This window comes from Glycine max, chromosome 11, assembly GCF_000004515.6.
Source record: "Glycine max cultivar Williams 82 chromosome 11, Glycine_max_v4.0, whole genome shotgun sequence".
Taxonomy (NCBI): Eukaryota; Viridiplantae; Streptophyta; class Magnoliopsida; order Fabales; family Fabaceae; genus Glycine; species Glycine max.
The window spans coordinates 17128524-17148798 of NC_038247.2; the positions used below are offsets into that span (position 1 = coordinate 17128524).

The following is a 20275-nucleotide window of genomic DNA, read 5'->3' on the forward strand; positions in this document are numbered from 1 at the left end:
CCGAGACCTCTAGTTCTAACCATTATTTGCACAATATTTTTAAAAATATTTTAAATTTTTGTTTCAATCATTTTTTAAGACTAACTATAAGTGTTAAAAGATTTTAAATTTTTGTTTCAATCATTTTTTAAAACTAACTAACAATGTTAAAATATTTTAAATTTTTGTTTCAATCATTTTTTAAAACTAAAAAACAATTTTAACGTATTTTAAATTTTGGTTTCAATCATTTTTTAAAACTAACTAACAATTTTAACATTTTTAATATTTTGGTTTCAATCATTTTTTAAAACTAACTAACAATTTTAATATATTTTAAATTTTGGTTTCAATCATCTTTTAAAACTAACTAACAATTTTCAAATATTTTATTTTTTTTTCAATCATTTTTTAAAACTAACTAACAATTTTAAAATATTTTAATATATGGTTTCAATTACTTTTAAAACTAACTAACAATTTTAATATATTTTAAATTTTGGTTTCATCAACTTTTTAAAACTAACTAACAATTTTAAATTTTGGTTTCAATAGTTTTTTATAACTAAAAAATTTATTATACAATTAAAATATTTGTTTCAACATTTTTTATAACAAATTTAAATTATTTAAAATTTTTGTTTCAATATTTTTAATAACTAAAAAATTTAAATTATGATTTCAATATTTGTCATAAGTAAAAAATTTAATATCTTTTAAATATTTATTTCAATTTTTTAAAAAGTTAAACAAATATAATATTACAATATTTTAAATTAAAATTTTGGTCAATCTAATATTAGTTTTAGCAATCTAATCTAATTTGTCTTAGCAATCTACTCTAATCTTAGTAATAACTAAAATATTTTTTTTTTGTTTTTATACAAAAATTAATACTTAACAAATAAATTATAAAAAATTATAAAATTACATTACAAAAAAATATAAAAAATGATTCACAAATATATATTTAGAATTAAAAAAAATTCAAAAATAAATCTCATATGGATCAGTCCATGCGGATTGTCAATCTGTATGAATTTCATACAGATTCATACGGATTGACAATCCATATGAACCATTCGGATCGTATGGGCCATACGGATTGGACAATTCGTATGAATCATACGGATTGCTATTGTTGATATGTATGTGTCTTACGAATTGTTGATCCGTATGAGTTTTTTTCACAAAAAAAATGTCATTGAACGCGAATGCCATCATTCAATCAACAATCATTCAAACAAAACAATCACAAACAATAATAATGACAATACTTACTTTGAAGGAGAACGCAAATGAAGAACACGAATGAAGAAGACGCAAGAAAGAAGAAGCAGCAACGAAGGAGCATGACCCACGAAGGAAGAAAATGAAGCAGGAATGGAGGAAGAAAAAGCAAAAAAATGGCACAACAACGAGAAATGACTCGTAGGGACGAGTCATGATTTTTTTTATAAACAAAAGGTGAAAGACATTTTAATCTTTTTATCTTTGTTATTGGGTGTTTCAACAAAAATGCTTGAGTGCTTAAAGCAACGACCATGAGAATCCATCAATCCAAGAAATTTGGGCTACGGGTAACCACCACCACAACCCAAACCCGCGCCTCACATGTTCAACCCAATTGATATCCAAACATACTAAAACGACAACGAGGCAGTCAAAACGCAAAGAGAGTAATTGAAACGCAATGAGGGGGAGAGAGGAGTTGAATGCGTACGATCTCGGGTGAGTATATATGTTCAAAGGAATGCATACGTACGTATTTGTTTATAGGGTAAATTATTTTCCTTTAATTATATTACTTTCTTCTGTCAAAAATAAAAATAAAAATCATATTACTTTCTAAATTATAGTGCTGAATATATGTATCATAAAAGTGATATAAGTTTTATACGAATTTAAATAAAATAAATAAATAAAATAATAAATATTTATTAATCTATTCAGATTTAAACTATAGGAATAAATATTTATAAGTATATTGATATTTTTATTTTGTAAATATATTTGCATCACAAAAGATTATAGCTTTATTTATAAATATATTAATATTTAAATTATGGAAACAAATGTTTGCATCTATTGGAATAGAAACTTTATATTAAAATGTATTACTTCATAAATCACAATGTAAATATTAGTGGTTTTAGTTTAATTGGTTAAGTATGATGAATGAATTATTATAAATTGATTTTCACCGATAAAATAAATTTCACATTAGAATTTTTTTACGGAATCATATAAAATTATATATACATTTTCACATCATGTTATAAAAATGTATTATAACAATTAGATAAGTATTTGGTTTTACATCAGAGTTCAAATTAGAATGGTGATATTGCCTACCAAAAAAAAAAAGGAATGATATTGATATTTAAATCACAAGAATAAATATTTCTGTGACATGGAAATTAAAATTTTACAAAAATCATATTAATATGCAAATCACTAAATATATGAAATTGAAACTTTACATTTAATGATATTAACATACACAGTTAAGGGACAAATATTTACATTCTATGTGAACAAAAACTTCAAATAAAAGCATACCACTAAATAAATTACACAATTATATTTACAAAAACTTTACATAAAATTATTATTTGACTTAAATACCTTTTTAATCCCTTAAGTTTAGATTAATGTTGCTATTTTAAGTCTATCAATTTTAAAAGTGTTATTTTTAGTTATTTTTGACTTATTTCTGATGGTTTAAGTACATAATTTGTGTCATTTTTTTCCACCACATGAGAGGTTACAAAGATCACTTTTTAAAATTGAGGACTAAAAAAATAAATTTAAATTTAAGGGACCAAAAATAATATTAACATAAATTTGAGGGACTGAAAACATATTTAGCCCATATTAATATTTAATTTACAAAATTAATATTTTTATTTTATATTATTTGTGAATTCCATTTAAATATATTTATTTATCATGAAATAGTTATATAAAAATAAGTTTATATATAAGCCGTGCATTGTTGATATCAAAATGGTATTAGTAATGATGACAACTAAAATATGGTGTATTGCGAAGTTGCACGAGTCATTTAGAGAAACCAACTTATGGGTGAGACACTTGCCTTAATTGCATCATAATTCTAGGACTAATGCATATATTTTTTAATACATTAATTTTCATTCGTTGATTTATAGGGTACATAAATGCATTCATTTTGATATAAGTAAATGTTGTTTCCTTATACATCGCCAACTCTTCCTCCTTGTTGCCATTTCTTCATAGGAAAATGCGAATACCCAAATCTTGCGCTTTCTTTCTCTGTCTCCACCCACTGTCTGGTTTCCTATTCTCCATTGTCATCTCATCTCATCTCTATTATTTTGCTTCTTTGCTTGTCAACCCATTTTCATCATGAACCCAACCCTTTGTACCTACAATTTTTTCCCTTTCCTTTGATATCAATAAATCTTCCACATTGTAAATAAATAGATATGATGATGAATCTTCCTAAAGAGACAAGGAAGGTTCCTTTTGTTATAGTTGTTGTATTAATAAACTTCATTGTGGGACCCAGACTAATTTTTTGTCAGAAGAGTGGTGGTGGTGGTGGTGGCCTTGAGATAATCGCTCAAGAAGTATATCGTAGTATGTCCAATTATACATCCGTGTTCAAGAGTGCAATAAAAAAAGAATTGGGTTATTGCATAGTTGATGTGTGAGTCCCATCATTAATGTTTTAATCACAAACTATGTACAAGTACCTTTATTCTTGTCTTAGATAGTGTTGATTCAAATATATCACATTATTGATGGGTGTCATTTTGTTTCCCTTCAGGGACGCTGATTGGAATGGAGCATTCAATTTCACCAAAGATCTTACCTTTTTGACCATTTGTGCCCAACAACTGAAGGGTACTTAATTACTTTCATCATAAAAACAATGACTAGCATTTGAAATATTTGTAGATTGGTAAATGATACAATTTTTTTTGCATATACACAAAAAGTGTAACACAGAAATATTTAATACCATCATATCAATATTGATGATCGTGTATGTACATGAGGGAAAAAATTGATTATGCAAAATATGTAGGGACTTTTTTTTGGGATAGAACCATGAATCTTTGTTTCATTCTTAATTTTTTTAGTAGTTTTTGGGATAATTTGTGTTTTTTTTTGTGTGACTTTTTAGGAGATATTACACAACGAATGTGCACAGAAGCAGAAATACAAGCTTATGGCCAAAGTTTTGCTAGTGGGAAGTCAGGAACCAGATCTAGCTTTTTGAAGCCCAACATAAATTGTAATTTGAGCTCATGGGTTAATGGTTGTGAACCCGGATGGGGTTGCAAAGCTAATCAAAAAGTAGACATTGGTAGTCACAAGAAGGGCATACCTATCAGATCCGTTGATTGCCAACCTTGTTGTGAAGGCTTCTTTTGCCCTCATGGTCTCACTTGCATGATCCGTAAGTATTATTTATGCACATACAAGAACAATCACAACACTAATTAGTTTTTTTTTTCTCTCTGTATTTTTGCCCTTCATTGTCGTGTGCTCTACCTACTAATGTGATTGACTTTTACAACTTCAAACAAAAGAAAAATTTATATATCATGTTAATATGTTTTAATGTTCTAATTTCATTCATTTGTTGTGTTTTTTTTTGTTGTTGTTGTTTGTTTGTTTACTATTGAAGCTTGCCCATTAGGCTCTTATTGTCCACGTGCACAACTCAATAAAACTAGTGGAGTATGTGAACCGTAAGTCCTTTCCCTTTTAAGTTATATTGTTCTAATTTTTGTTTTTGGCACACTTTAATATTTATCAACAGAATCAATATGCAGATATCGTTATCAGCTTCCTCCTGGAAAGCCTAACCATACTTGTGGTGGGGCAGATATTTGGGCAGATATTCAGAGTAGTAGTGAGGTGTTCTGTTCAGCAGGGTCATTTTGTCCCTCTACAATTGTAAAAAATCCTTGCAATAAAGGGTAGTAATATCTATACCTAAACTTTCAGTTTTAGAACTTACTTTTTAAATTTATATATAGCCACTTGATTTCTCACTGTCTATAACGATATGCTAAAAATCTTGCACTTTGTTTTTGCTTATTGTTTGTTCTCATGTCATTTATATACTATTCTAAATTGCTTTTAAATGTGGATTGTAGGTATTATTGTAGAACAGGTTCTACTACTCAGGAGCGTAAGTTTTCCAAGTCTATTAATTATTTGATTTCTTTTGTGAATTGAATTTACTTGTAAACGCATTTTTTTATGGTTATTCTCATTCTCTATGTTCTTAAGTTTACGAAATTTATAAAATGTGAATGCAAGGGCGACAAAAAAAATTGTATCAGGGTCGGGTTACCTCTTGTACTTCTTGTTTAATCTAAATTCTTTTTGGCTGACCAAAAAAAGGGGTTGGGTAATTAGGTGTGTTCTCTTATAAAGAAGTTGATAAGCATATTAATATGTTTCTCTTAAAACTTAAAAGAAATATTCTTTTTGTTAGTACTTGATGTATCCATTAATCATTTGATAGTCATCATGCTAATTTTATATGCTATACAACTATATATTTGTTAGATACCATATGGGTGTAAAAGCTGATTTGTGTGGCACGATATAATTCTAATGAATATTTCTCTTTTTTATATATATATTTTTTATTTCTCCAGGGTGTTTCAAGTTGGCATCTTGCGAGCCTAAGTCATCAAATCAAAATATTACTGCATATGGTGTCTTAGTTTTTGTAAGTAATATTTAAACATTTCATTTTAAGAAATATTTCTCTTATGCAAGTCATTGTGAAGTGTGAACCATGGTATTGTTTTTAGTTTTATTTCAAAAGGAATTTTAAGGTGTGCTCTTTATTTTTGGGTTGTATGCTACACATCTTTTGCCAAAGGGATTAGTTGAGCTTGGAATGGATTACCTTATAATTTAACTATTCTTTTCTTTTGAATTTTTAAAAGGAACTTTATGTCACTTTAGAGGCAATAATGGAGACTATTGCAGAATTCAGCATTTTTAGATGGAATTTGTAGCATGTTTAAGATTCAAGTCCATTATGGTCCAATAGAACTAACTCTTAACTTTTCAATACAGGCTGGCTTGTGTTTTTTGCTTATTATCATATACAATTGTTCTGACCAAGTTCTTGCAACTCGAGAAAAAAGACAAGCAAAATCAAGAGAAAGAGCTGCTCAAAGTGTGCGAGAATCACAAGCACGTGAAAAATGGAAATCTGCAAAAGACACCGCTAAAAAGCATGCAGTAGGACTACAATCACAATTATCACGTACATTTTCTCGCAAAACTTCAAAGAATCCAGATTTGAAAGGTTTTGGTTCTAAACATTCGGATTCTACTTTACCACCTGTTGGTACATCAAAGGGAAAGAAAAAGGACAAAAACAATCTCTCAAAAATAATAAATGACATTGAGGAAAATCCTAATAATTCAGAAGGGTTTAATGTTCAGATAGGAGATAAAAATGTCAAAAAACAAGCACCAAGGGGCAAGCAATTACACACTCAAAGTCAAATTTTCAAGTATGCATATGGCCAGATTGAAAAAGAGAAGGCTTTAGCAGAACAAAACAAAAACTTAACCTTTTCTGGAGTAATTTCAATGGCTAATGACATTGAGATAAGGAAGAGACCTACCATTGAGGTTGCTTTCAAAGACTTAACCCTCACTTTGAAAGGGAAAAATAAACATTTATTGAGATGTGTGACTGGTAAATTACATCCAGGTAGAGTTTCAGCAGTCATGGGTCCATCTGGGGCCGGCAAGACAACATTTCTTTCTGCTTTAACTGGAAAAGCAACTGGATGTCACACAACTGGGCAAGTTCTTGTAAATGGTAAAGAATCTTCTATCAGATCATACAAGAAAATCATAGGTTTTGTGCCACAAGATGATATTGTGCATGGCAATTTGACAGTGGAGGAAAATCTATGGTTTAGTGCTAGATGCAGGTATACTATATGTTAAGCATTTTATTCTGTTACACGACTTTTTATGTTTAACAAGTACTATGTTTTAACATCCTTAGGTTAGCTATTTAGCTACTTTTATTCACAAGTCTTGTAAATAAAAAGGTTTGTGAGTTTATTGAATACATTTTCTTACTATCAATTTTCTCTCTTCACTATATTTGTTTGTCATTGTAGACTCTCTGCTGATCTACCAAAAGAAGAGAAGGTGTTAGTGGTTGAAAGAGTCATTGAGTCATTAGGTCTACAAGCAATAAGGGATTCTTTAGTTGGGACAGTGGAGAAACGAGGAATCTCTGGAGGTCAAAGGAAAAGAGTAAATGTAGGATTGGAAATGGTTATGGAACCTTCCCTTTTAATTTTGGATGAACCCACTTCTGGTTTGGATAGCTCATCTTCTCAATTACTACTTAGAGCACTTAGACGTGAAGCTCTTGAGGGAGTAAACATATGTATGGTCCTTCACCAACCGAGGTGATTTTCATAATTTTCTCACTCACACACATATATATCAAAATGCTTCTTAAGTAAACCCCAAGATTAGTTTCTGAAATTGTAAGACTTGATTACGTTAATCCTTGACTTTGCAAAAAGTCATTTGCTTTTGTTCTTAATGCCAATAAAAAATAAGATACTAAAATACTAAATTAAGAACCAAATAAAGGCTTAGAAGAAGTCATGTACTAAAGTGATCGACACTTACTAGTCTAATCTAGGTGTTTAATCAAATGTATCCTGACATTTTACCACACAATGGTGTCACTTACAAAAAATAATACCTTTTTTTTGTGTGATCTCTAGTTACACCTTGTTCAAGATGTTTGACGATTTTATACTACTTGCAAAGGGAGGCCTGACAGTGTATCATGGACCAGTGAACAAAGTGGAAGAGTATTTTTCAAGCATGGGCATCAATGTCCCTGACCGTGTTAACCCTCCAGATTACTTCATTGACATTTTAGAAGGAATAGTAAAATTAAGCCCAAGCTTAGGAGTGAACTATAAACAACTACCTGTTAGATGGATGCTTCATAATGGGTACCCTGTGCCCATGGATATGCTACAAACTATGGAAGGAATGGCTGCGCCAAGTGGTGAAGGTTCATCACATGGAGCAGCAACTGCTACAGAAAACAACGAAGCACCTTCTTTTGCTGGAGAACTTTGGCAGGATGTAAAGTGCAATGTTGAGATGAAAAAGGATAACCTTCACCTGAACTTCTTAAGTTCAAATGATTTGTCTGATCGATTAACACCAGGAGTGTTCAACCAATACAAATACTTTCTTGGAAGGTAAGTTATGAGATTTAAGGAATATTTCAAATAATTGTCACTTTTTTTTTTATATTTGTTATTGGTTCCTTGCAGAGTTGGTAAGCAGCGACTAAGAGAAGCTAGAACACAGGCTGTGGATTTTTTGATTTTGCTTTTAGCTGGCCTTTGCTTAGGAACACTTGCTAAAGTGAGTGATGAATCATTTGGAGCAACTGGTTACACATACACTGTAATAGCAGTATGTAAGTTTCATTTGAATTTGTTGTTGACTGTTGAGGAGTGTCAGTGATACATTTTCTGACACACTTTTTTTAATACACCTTTTACTATTGGTTGAAAATTATTAAAAATTACAAAATCATGAGTGTGACTCATTAAATATAAAGTGAGAACCACATATAATTATGTGATTTCTAATAAATTTCATCCAATAATAAAGGGTGTGTTAAATAGAGTGTATTGCTAGCATTTTTTCTGTTATTGTTACCAAGTTACCTATGTTGTCATCTAATGATGCTTTATTTTCAGCTCTCCTTTCTAAAATCGCAGCTTTAAGATCATTCTCATTGGATAAGTTGCACTATTGGCGAGAAAGTTCTTCAGGCATGAGTAGTTTGGCTTACTTTCTATCAAAAGATACCGTTGACCATTTTAGCACAATTATCAAGCCACTAGTTTACCTTTCCATGTTTTATTTCTTCAACAATCCAAGATCTTCAGTCACAGATAACTACATGGTTCTGTTGTGTTTAGTCTATTGTGTCACTGGCATAGCTTATGTGTTAGCAATCTTTCTTCAACCAGGTCCAGCACAACTGGTGAGCATTTAAATCTTGCTCCACTGTAGGTGATGTTGCCATGTCTTAATTACTTTTAGTTACAAGTCATTTGTTGTATTTTTGCAGTGGTCAGTGTTACTTCCAGTAGTTTTGACTCTGGTAGCAACCTATAGCAATGAGGAAGATAGCAAATATATAAAATTTCTATCTGACTTGTGCTACACCAAGTGGGCTCTTGAAGCATTTGTAATATCAAATGCTAAAAGGTTCGACTTATGATATATATGTTCATTGCATCACATTGATTTATTATATTATCTCTTGATTTTTTTCATATGCTGATTTTTAAGATAATTTTTCTCCCATGTAGATACACTGGAGTTTGGTTAATAAGTCGATGTGGGGCACTCTATACTAATGGCTATGATCTTAAACATTGGTACCAATGTTTAGGCCTTCTTATCGTAATGGGAATCATTAGTCGCATGCTTGCTTTTTCCTGTATGATAACATTCCAGAAGAAATAGTTTCAACAGCTTCAATCCCTTTAGTTTCTTTTTGGACAAATTTAAAGACGGTAAGTCCAAAACTGTGACTGGTGCTACAACTTGTGGTGTGTGCCCAACAACTGTGTAAAGCAACATGACATTGGTGTATCTTGGTATAGACAAAAGTTTATTAGAGCAAGTCTGACATTTGATAGGTGTGGATAATGTAGCATTGTACTTCCTTGAAAGATAATCCTTCTCACTAATTGTCATTTTCATCACAATAACTAGTTTCAAATAGGCTTCAATAGTTTTGTGATTAACATTATCATTCACGACTCCATCATTTCGTTTAGTGTAATTTGTTGAGTTTTTAATTGTTCTATCTATCCTTCAATATATGTTTCTATGATTATTATTTTTTTTTGGGTAAAAAACTATTAGTGTGCAGTTGTGAACAGATTACAACCCATTTCGTTAAAAAAGAAAAAAAGAAATATTTTTTTTAGAAGAATCTTAAATATAATTGTTGGTGTGCATCTTAAATATTGTTTTTTTAGAAGAAAAAAAAGCTATTAGTGTGCATCTTAAATATAATTTAGAAGAATGTAACAAATTGTTGGTTTACTATCTCGCTGATTTAGAGAAGTTACTAACCTTTTTTATAAATGTTGAACTAATTTTTTTATTTTTTATTTTATATTCATAATGTTCAGGTAATGTCTTTATAATGTGAGCCATATTTATAAAAATCATAAATCTCTATGTAATGTTTTTTTAGATGAAATTCTCTGTAATGTTAGTTTTAACCAACTTTAAAACTTGTTCCCTATGAATTGAAAGCGGATACACCCCTTATCTCTTTATCCATGAAGGCGCTTACATAATAATATACATACATATATATATATATATATATATATATATATATATATATATATATATATAACTAAAAGATAAAATATATATTTTACCCAATTTAAAATAGTCAATTTAAACAATTATTTCTTTAACTTTCATAAATAATATTTAATTACAAAAGTCATTTAAAAAATATTGGCAAGAAAATATAAAAATATAAATTTTAATTTAAATAATTATTATAATCTACATTCAAGATAAAAAAAAAAATGTGCAACATATGATAAAAGAACTAGTAACAACATAGGATCTTAAAGCAAAACATTATAGCATGAATGTGTGTGTTTGGAATAAGTAAGCAAGCCTAATTGAATAAGAATGTATAGAGTTGTTGTTAAAATTGACCCGGTCAAGTAGTTCGAGCGTGCCCATGAAATTTAGGCCCATGAACTATCGAACCTATTTTGACTTGATATTTTATTCATATATATTTTTTTCTTAAATTTTTTTAAAAATAAAATTAGATAAAATAGGGTCAATTTACCTCAACTTATAAGTCAACAAGTCAAGCTAGATTGGACTGACAAAAGTGTAGCATGTAAGAAATTTGAATCAATCTGAATCCATTTTTCACACTTTGATCACACAACTCATTTTAACAGTTATAACAATATTGAATATAAAGTGTTAAAGTAAATTTTTTTTATTCATATGAATAGAAGAAAAAAGTAAAACATAATAACATGAATCTGTATCTCTCTTAACATAATTTTATTTAAATTATCATTTAAATATTAAAACCCTTAAATATTTTGTACTTAAAGGAAAAAAAACTGTCTCATAATGTATCCCGTAATAGAAAATTGAGCTTTCATCCAATCTATTTTCATTTGATTTGATTTGTCCCACGATTTTTTTTAAAACAAAAAGCACCAGTATAAATACATTTACACTGACTAGTACACGTTTCTTTCTCTTATCCCTCCAATAAAGGCCCGGGTATCATTACAGCGTCTTGACTAAGCTTAGGTGCTTGATAAATCCTTTCTTTAAAATAAAGTTAAATAAAAAAAAGTAAATTAGTCTTCATAATGCAGAAAAAAAAGAGCATTTGTATCGTACACATAAATATTAACATTAATTTACTAAGTGCATCACAATCTGCCACGCATAGGTTCTCCAAAAACATGTCAACATACAACGACAGACAGCCATTATGAATGATAAAACCTTAAACTGAAAAAGAAAAAAAAAAACTGCATATGATTAGAGCCTGGTACAGTCACAGATAACAGGACAAGAGGTTTATGAAATCACTCACCCATAGTGATTAATTTCAGTTTTAATTTTTCACAACAATCAAACTATAGAAAGCAATAGAGTATACAATTGTTAAAAGCAATTATAGCTAAAGATGTATTTATCACTTGATTATTGTGCTTGGACTCTTTCATTAGTTTTTTCTTTATACAAAAAAACGTGAAAAAGAGTTGGATCTGTAAACTTAACAGAAAAATAAAAAATAATTTGATTAACTAATAATTAATTTATACAAAAATAAAATTGGGCATAAATATCATCGCCTTAGGCAGCTCTGCGGGTAGCATGATGAAACAATATAGAGCTAGCATGGTCCAAAATCCAAATGAGTGTAAACAGTATATATGTGACACGAAAGCATGGGCACCAGGCTCTTATGCGTGGATTATTTTTCCCGTTCATTCCCTAAAAACAAGCTATTTTTTCTCTTTATAGGTGGATGGGGATGAATGAGATCTCTTTATACATCAACAAACCTAATAAAAAACTGGATCCCGTTGCCTCTCCAGTTTTACTTTACTTTTTTTTTCTTCTTAGTCCTTAATTGATATATGAAAATAGAGATATTTGCCGTGCGATTTAATTTGTTTATTTATTTAAAAAAAAGTCAGTTGAATTAACCAGAATTAACATCCAGCTCAGTTGGATGGTTTTTTGTTTTTTTATTTATTTATTAATAAAATAAATATTTAATAACTAAGTTCCATATATTAAATGGTAAGATATTAAATGGAGAAAATTTTGTGATTTTTATTAAATTTTAATTAAGATTTTTTTGACCAAATTAAAATTTAATTAAATTGACATTTAATTAACATTTTGACCAAATTTTAATTAACATTAATATATTAGAAAGCCCCAAACTACCAACTACCAAGTGTCTATGATGATCTTAATCAATTTCTTTACAACATATATATAAGTTTTCAATTTAAGAGAAAAAATTAATAATATTTTATTATATGTGATATGAAAATTAATTAAAATTATAATTATCTTAAACTAGCTAATAATTTTTTATTAAAAGAGTTTCTTCTTTTGTATTTTTTATACAAACAAACTTAAAAACAAAAACTATCATTATTTTATATCTATCCTCCTTAAAAAAATAATCTTATTTGAATCATAATTAAACATTAAATATAAATATTTCTTTCAATAAATATTTAAATCTTTGTTATTTACGTTATAAGAAATTAACCCATTATGTTACATCCAAGTCTAGTGGTAAAGATTTATCAACATTGATTCATCATGATTATTGTCCTTTTTTAATTGGTGTATGAGTATAAACTACAAAAACAAGAATATATATAAAGAGGAGGAATGAAGTTACTCCAAAATAACTCTAAAATACTTATTTTTTATTTTTATTTATTTTTTAAAATTCAATAGTTATAATTATAATTAATGTTAATCATTAGATTTTAAGAGTATGAACAATAAAGATGAATAATTAGTTTAACTTTATCATTCCTCCTATATACATTAGAAAAACAAAAACGGAGGAGGAGGTTAGCTTTATTTAAAGTCAGTCATGTAATTAGAAAGGAACTTAGGATGGGAATGCACCAATAGCATGCCATAACCCGTAGCTAACTCTCAAAAATTAAACCAGGATTGCAAGCTACGCCAAGAGAGACCAAACCAAACACACCACCCTCTCTTCTTCTTTTTTCTTTCTTCTCTCTGTGCATGATGTCCCACTCCCACCAGCACCCACAACCACAACAAAGACGGTTATTATCTCAATGCCTGAACCAACTTCGTGAACACCCTGCTGAAAGCTCCTTCTCATCTTCTCAAACACATTACAAAACCAAAATCCCCTTATGTCTTATTCACTCCGAAACAACGTCAACTACATCAACCCCAAGACACTCTTTCTTTGGCCCCAAGATTGTGTCATCATCCCCTCACCAACACTACTACTTCCATGAACCTCACAGCCCCTCCTCCTCATTCCCTTGTAATTGTTTTAATGTCTCTTCGAGGCGTTGGAGTGCCTTCAAGCTTGGTTGCACCTCCATGGACCCTCAAGTAGAATTCTCATCATCACTTCACTCTGCCTCTGAGATCATTGTAAGTCTATTAATTTCATCAATTTTTTTATCTATAAGAATCAAAGACAAGTACCAGAGATTTACAATAATTTATGTATTCTACTCAATCAACTGAGCTAAAATTAGTATTAGTGATCATAGTTTTAACCCTTCTAATATAAATTAATGTTTGTGAGGAAATTGTACCGAATGTATAGGCGTGCGTCACTAGAACTGTTGTTTTGCTATGTATAAATGTCATCTGCTATGTATATAAGACAATCAATCCAATTAGTGCATGCGTGGCATATATTAAGGGTGTTTAGAATGAAGACATATGTAGTTGGTATGCTTTTATTTGCCTTTTTTTGTTTTGGTTGGTGAGTAAGACTTCTTTAGTTTTTATTATTACATGCTTCAATTTTGTTCTTCGATAAAGCAATGCACTTGTTTGTATTCAATTCCTCCATCCAGAATTCCAGATAACAAAAAAAATTGTGTGCATCACGATCTAAAACGCTTCCGCCTCTTCTTCTTCTTTGTTTGCAGAGGAAAAAGAAAATTACTGGGCGGCAAAAGAGAGAGGAACTTGAAAAGGAGGTATATATATATATTGATACGCACTGCACATTTTGATAGCAAATTCTAATTACCATGTAGAATGAAACATCTAAAATTCAATTGCTGCATGCTCGTTTCAATGAGTGATGATTCAATTCATAGATGATATTTAACCATACATTGATAAGAAAAATTAGTTTTGTTTTTGACATGGAAAATAGTTGAGTTTTTTTCTTTTTACATGAAACAAAACCAGCGGTGCGTGCATTTAAGGATGTCACTACTAATTACGATTTGCGCCAGAATTAGCGAACTCTTGATCATTTACCTATCAAGATTAATTAACTTATTATGTATCATTTAACGTCACCCATAACCAAAAATTATGAAGTACAATATTCTTTTAATCATCGTAGAGCATGCTCTCTATAGATTTTATATATACCATTTCTATAAGATGATTGTCTGAAACTGTAACCAATACTTTTATTAGCCAATCAAGATGGGAGTGAAAAGTGTCGCTCTCCTTTTGAAAAAGCTACCACTGGGTTCATGATTATGTCAGCAATTACTTCTACAAACTTTGGAACTATAGGTTTTCTATTTTTGCCAATGGAGAGTACGAGCGGTGAATGAGAACCATACCCCTCAAAGGCCCAGCCTTAAATGGGAAATTTTGTGCATATTCATATCATAGTTTAGATGTTCAACCGATTTGACAATTAAGTGTATGTATTTAATAGGGACAAAATTGAGAATTGCATATATTCTTTTCACGGATGTGACATTTCCACACTTAGTGAGAAAATTACATGATTTTTTTTAATGTAATGAACAGGTCGCTATGCTTCAAAAGTTGTTGGACCAAGAAGAAAAGTTTCATGAGATTTTGGAGATGGTGCATAGTAGACCAAATGGGTCATCGATATCAATTCCCAATTTTCTTCCACCCAAGGTAATCTAATCCTCACCTCGATCACAATTTGCTATAATGTTATTGCCTTCTTTCTCTGGCTAGAGTGATAGATAGCTCTTCATTCAAAATTTCATTTAGGTAAGTACGATGGGCTTATGTGTGTGCTTTGAAAGTATCGAGCTAGGGATATGGGCTCAATATATAGAGCAAGTTTGTCCATTGCATTCAGGAGGGCTCTCTTTAAAAAAAAAACTTCAACATGTTTCCATATTCCATATTGAGTAGGTCTATCATCTATTCAGTAAAAAAAAAAAAAAAAAAAAGAGGTATATCATCTGTCAAACAAACAAAAATAAGTAGGTCCATCAAAGTCTATAACTTCACCAACCGAGTTCCTAAAATGTTATAACTTGTCTCAATTTAATATTGTGCATCTCATTTAAGGTGTATAGAAGAAGCTATTCATTTAACTCTTCTACAATAAATTAAGAAATGCATATATTGTTGAGGAGTATTAGCCACACAATCTCTAATATATTTTATTATTAGTTAAAATTTATTAAAAATTACAAAATTAGAAGAAGCATTCATTATATAAGAAGTTATTTTTTTTTAATAAATTTCAATCAATAATAGAGTTTATATTAAAAAAATGTTAAAAAGTGTATGGTTAACATTTCTAATTGATGATTTGAATTAAATTTTTCATAATACATAACCTTAATTTAGGAATTAAATCTAGAAGCTATAAACATAAAATATATGGAATATATCTAGAATGGTTAAATTGGAATTTTATCAGGTGGCAGTAGTGAATAGTCTTACAAACATGTCTGAAGCAACTTGCAATTTGTGCAGATGAGAGAACTCTTAGGAGAGCTAGTCATGGTTGAGGGTGAGATAGCTAGACTTGAATCCCAAATAAGCGAACTCCAAGCTGATTTGAAACATGAACAAGAAATCACCAAGGAATCAAAGCCTAAAACGTGGAATCAAGGGAACTTGAGCAATTCTAACAATCACTTATCAACTTCTCCGGTTCCAAATCCTAGTCCTATTCGCAGAAATGTTCAAGAAAGGATGGCATTTGAAACCAAGGCGTTGCATTTCATAAGCAAAGCTATAAAGGGCGATTACAATCTCAATGACTTCAGTTATAATGACAAGACAGGTTTTGTTAAGACTTCTGTCGAACCGAAAGAAAGTAAGTTCCAAGAAGATGTGAAATTTCATGAAAAACTTCCAAGAAAAAATGGGATGGTGAAGCCTCCTTCACCTATGCGTGACCCCCGCCATCCATCACCCAAGGTATGCATGCCCATTTTCCCATTCATGCATGTAGCTTTATTTTCCTTAATTAAAAGTTTTGGCCAGATGGCCATAGTGGTATAAATTATTCTATGGTTTATGGTTTAGGATCATCATTCTGTCTGTATTTTTGGTTAATGTTAAGATTCTTAACGTGACAAATAATAAGTTTTTAAGTTACAAGTGTCATATAAAAATTAGTGGAGATCATAGTGACCTTAAATTATTTAATAATTTCTTGTTGTGACACCAAAGTAAAAGGGAAAATATATAAATCTCTTGATGATCTTGTAAACCGTAAAATCAACCTATGGTTTTCAAAATAAAATTCGTCTAAACAAAAAACAATTTATTCCACTATGATCAGCTCGATTACTTGAATTTGTTGGAAATATTTTGTAAAACACTGAATCAATAGATATTTTTGGTTCGAATTTATGATTTCATGTATATTATTATAACTCTACCACTATGTCAATTCTAATGAGTTAAATATCATTTGAATTCTATCGTTATTTCATAAAGCAATATTTAAATTTAAAACTAATCAATTTTGTTTTTTTTATCAACAAATATTAATTTGTTAATTTCATTAAAAATAGCAATTGGAGGATTTAAACTTGTAACTTCTAACCAATTTAACTTGGAAGAGATATTGTTGTCAACTGAGTGAATTCGCTAATTTGCAATTACTTTACTATTTTCAGTTTCGGGAACGCAATCCAGAGATGTACTTGGATCTCCCAACTAGATCACTACTTGATCCACTTTTGTCAGAAGAGAATGATCTCAAGTGGCAACCCAACAAGCTATCTGAGAGCATCATGAAGTGTTTGAATTTCATTTATGTGAGACTACTCAGAACATCAAGAGCAATGGAATTGGAGAAATCAGGGCCAATTTCAAGGTCTGTGCACTCTTCCTTAAGCTCAAGAAGCTTCAGGGTGGACATTGGATCAAACCCAAAACCAAGCCTCTTGTTGCAAAAGGAATCAAGGCAGCAAGACCCATATGGTATCTTTAACACAGAAGAGTCCATTCCAAGGGACATTGGTCCTTATAAGAACTTGGTCATATTCACCTCTAGCTCTATGGATCCCAAGTTCATCTCAAGTCCATCCTCTATACCATTACTAAGGAAGTTAAGGTATGGCATGGATGATGTGTACGTTTATGAGAAAAACCAACATTGACAACTTTGTTAAGTTCTACTAGACAAGGAAGTGGTACAAGGACAAGTGACAAAATTCAAAGTAACATTTTTGTTTTCATGTGGTCTACAGGATCTTGATGAGCAATCTTCAAACAGTTGACTTGAAAAGCCTTACAAACCAACAGAAATTAGCATTCTGGATCAATGTGTGCAATGCTTGCATCATGCATGTATAGTAGAAGATTCCCTTTTTTCTTTTTTAAATTTCTTTATTATCTTTGTTGTAACATCAGATTAAGTGTTGTTTAGGAATTTGATTCACTACCAATCTGATTAATGAGAATTCTAGGACATGGATTAGGAAAATGATTAATGTATTGTTTGTTTCAGGGATTTATCCAATATGGAGTGCCATCTACCCCAGAAAAATTACTTGCATTGATGAACAAGGTACCTTAAAAATCTTGTTATAGATTTTACTTATCCTGTTGTGGCCTCTTGGACTCTGCCCTGATTTGGTGACGAGTGCCGTAATTAAAAAGAAAAGAAAATTATAATATGATTCTTTTCAGAATTTAATTTTTCTAATTTATGAAAAGAGAACACATTTAATTATTATAATATTTTTAAACATATAATGTTGAATTGGCTTCTGTGCAGGCAACTCTCAACGTAGGAGGCAACATAATAAACGCTCAAGCAATAGAGCATTTCATATTGAGGAAACGAGATATTTCTAATGTGAAAGAGGTAAATAATAAAAACATGATCAGCTAGTTTTTTCTTGTTCTTTTAAATACATCAACAACTAAGCTTTTAATTTTGTTATTGTTGTTGTTATATATCTCCAAAACAATGTGTCTCGTGCTTTAGGTACAGCGAAAGGGTGAATGGGAGGAGAAAGAATCGTTTGTCCGTGAACTTTATGGACTTGAGTTTAATGATCCTAATGTCACATTTGCTCTGTGTTGTGGAACTCGTTCTTCTCCAGCTGTAAGTCCTTTTGCACAAGAACATATCTATGTATTCCTTCTTTCCCTCATAACATAAATTAAACGACTCTTAACACACTTTCTATTATTGTTAATTGGTTCTATGAGTCGGTTTAATTGTCAGCAGTACTAGAGAATATATATTAATAAAGTCTGCTACATTTGGTATATATAAGTGAGTTCCTAAAAGTTGTTAGACTAAAAGTCAATTACTATTTATGTGTGTGAAAAAGATATTATTAAGATAGGCAAATTCTCTTCTAGTGATGTCTACTTTCAAAAGAATATTGTCTAACTATAGAATAGGCCAAAAAATATCATTGATGGATATAAAGGAAGGTAGTAAATAGATATGTGTGGGTGACAGAACTTGCATCGCTATTTAAATTTCAATTCAAAGAGATAGATCTTCTAAAGAATTAGGACTTTTTTTATTCAGAATAAAATATGAATACATTATATTAGACTTTATAAAAAATTATTTAATTTCCATTCAAAGTTCGTAAAAAAAGTCTTAGAAGATTAAAAAAGATCCATTGAGCGCCCTACTGTTATGTCATAATAGATTTGGCAGATTTTTATATATATTGATATCTATATTGATATGTACTTAAGTGAGATCGACAGATTACTTGAAATCCGTTTGTTATCGACAAATCGATTGAAAATTAAGGGAATGATGTGCACTTGATGCAGGTGAGGATATACACAGCAGATGGTGTTACAGCTGAATTGGAGAAATCAAAGCTAGACTATCTACAGGCTTCAATTCTGGCAACTAGCACCAAAAGAATAGGATTCCCAGAGCTCCTTCTCAGAAACATGCTTGATTTTTCTGTGGACACAGACTCACTGGTGGAGTGGGTATGCAGCCAGTTACCTACATCTGGGACTCTAAGGAAATCAATGGTGGATTGCTTTAGAAGCCACAGTAATGTGAAGCCTTCTACCATTGTTGAAAAGATACCCTATGACTATGAATTCCAGTATTTGTTAACAATATAAATGTACATTTCTTCTTGCTCTTAATCCCCCATAAAACTTTTTCAGTATACAAAATATAGAAGGGCAGAATTGCCATGGTCCCATGTTGAGGTATAATTATTTTGTTACATAGAATTTAAAGCCTTATTGTTATTATAATATCAATTTGACTTTTTATTCGAACAAAAGTCATATGCTATGAATATTGATCCACTTCTTTTCATGTTGAGAATTTCTATTTTCTAATATACTGTATACTGTTACTTTAAGACAATTTTGAATAGTGCATATTTTTAATTTAAACATTTTGTAGCAAATAATACTGACACCTCAGACCTCATGAGGTTCTGTCAAATTACACAAAATACTTCAGTTTTTATATCTTTTAACATATCTCCCTTAATTATTTGAAAAATATTACACACACATAATTTTACTTACATTACACATATTTTGCTTAGAGTGTGATTGGACAGAAAATTTGAACTGAGGAAAGTAATTTATTAGAGAATTTAAATTTGTTTAATCTAAAATTTATTGTTTGGATTTTTTTATGAAGAATTTAAATTTTTAGAATTTTAAAACAGAATTTTAAACAACTAAAATTATGGAATTTTAATTTTTTTTC

General features: G+C 30.2%; 2 protein-coding genes across 2 annotated transcripts; both read left to right on the plus strand.

Annotated features, from left to right (window-relative positions):
• Positions 1–3227: 3227 nt before the first annotated feature.
• LOC100809312 (ABC transporter G family member 28) lies at positions 3228–9896 on the plus strand. The gene is made up of 14 exons (XM_014764160.3): positions 3228–3673; positions 3794–3870; positions 4154–4429; positions 4661–4724; positions 4809–4955; positions 5136–5170; positions 5646–5719; positions 6076–6950; positions 7146–7442; positions 7770–8261; positions 8337–8485; positions 8772–9061; positions 9149–9288; positions 9393–9896. The coding sequence occupies exons 1-14, from the start codon at positions 3450–3452 to the stop codon at positions 9547–9549; spliced, it is 3297 nt and encodes a 1098-aa protein (XP_014619646.1). The 5' UTR covers positions 3228–3449; the 3' UTR covers positions 9550–9896.
• Positions 9897–13333: 3437 nt separating this feature from the next.
• LOC100809848 (uncharacterized) lies at positions 13334–19881 on the plus strand. Its single transcript, XM_006591066.4, has 10 exons — positions 13334–13773; positions 14283–14333; positions 15133–15249; positions 16069–16518; positions 17226–17665; positions 17802–17901; positions 18062–18121; positions 18332–18421; positions 18545–18664; positions 19360–19881. Exons 1-10 carry the CDS (start codon positions 13387–13389, stop codon positions 19666–19668), a joined length of 2124 nt encoding a protein of 707 aa, XP_006591129.1. The 5' UTR covers positions 13334–13386; the 3' UTR covers positions 19669–19881.
• The last annotated feature ends 394 nt before the right edge of the window (positions 19882–20275 follow it).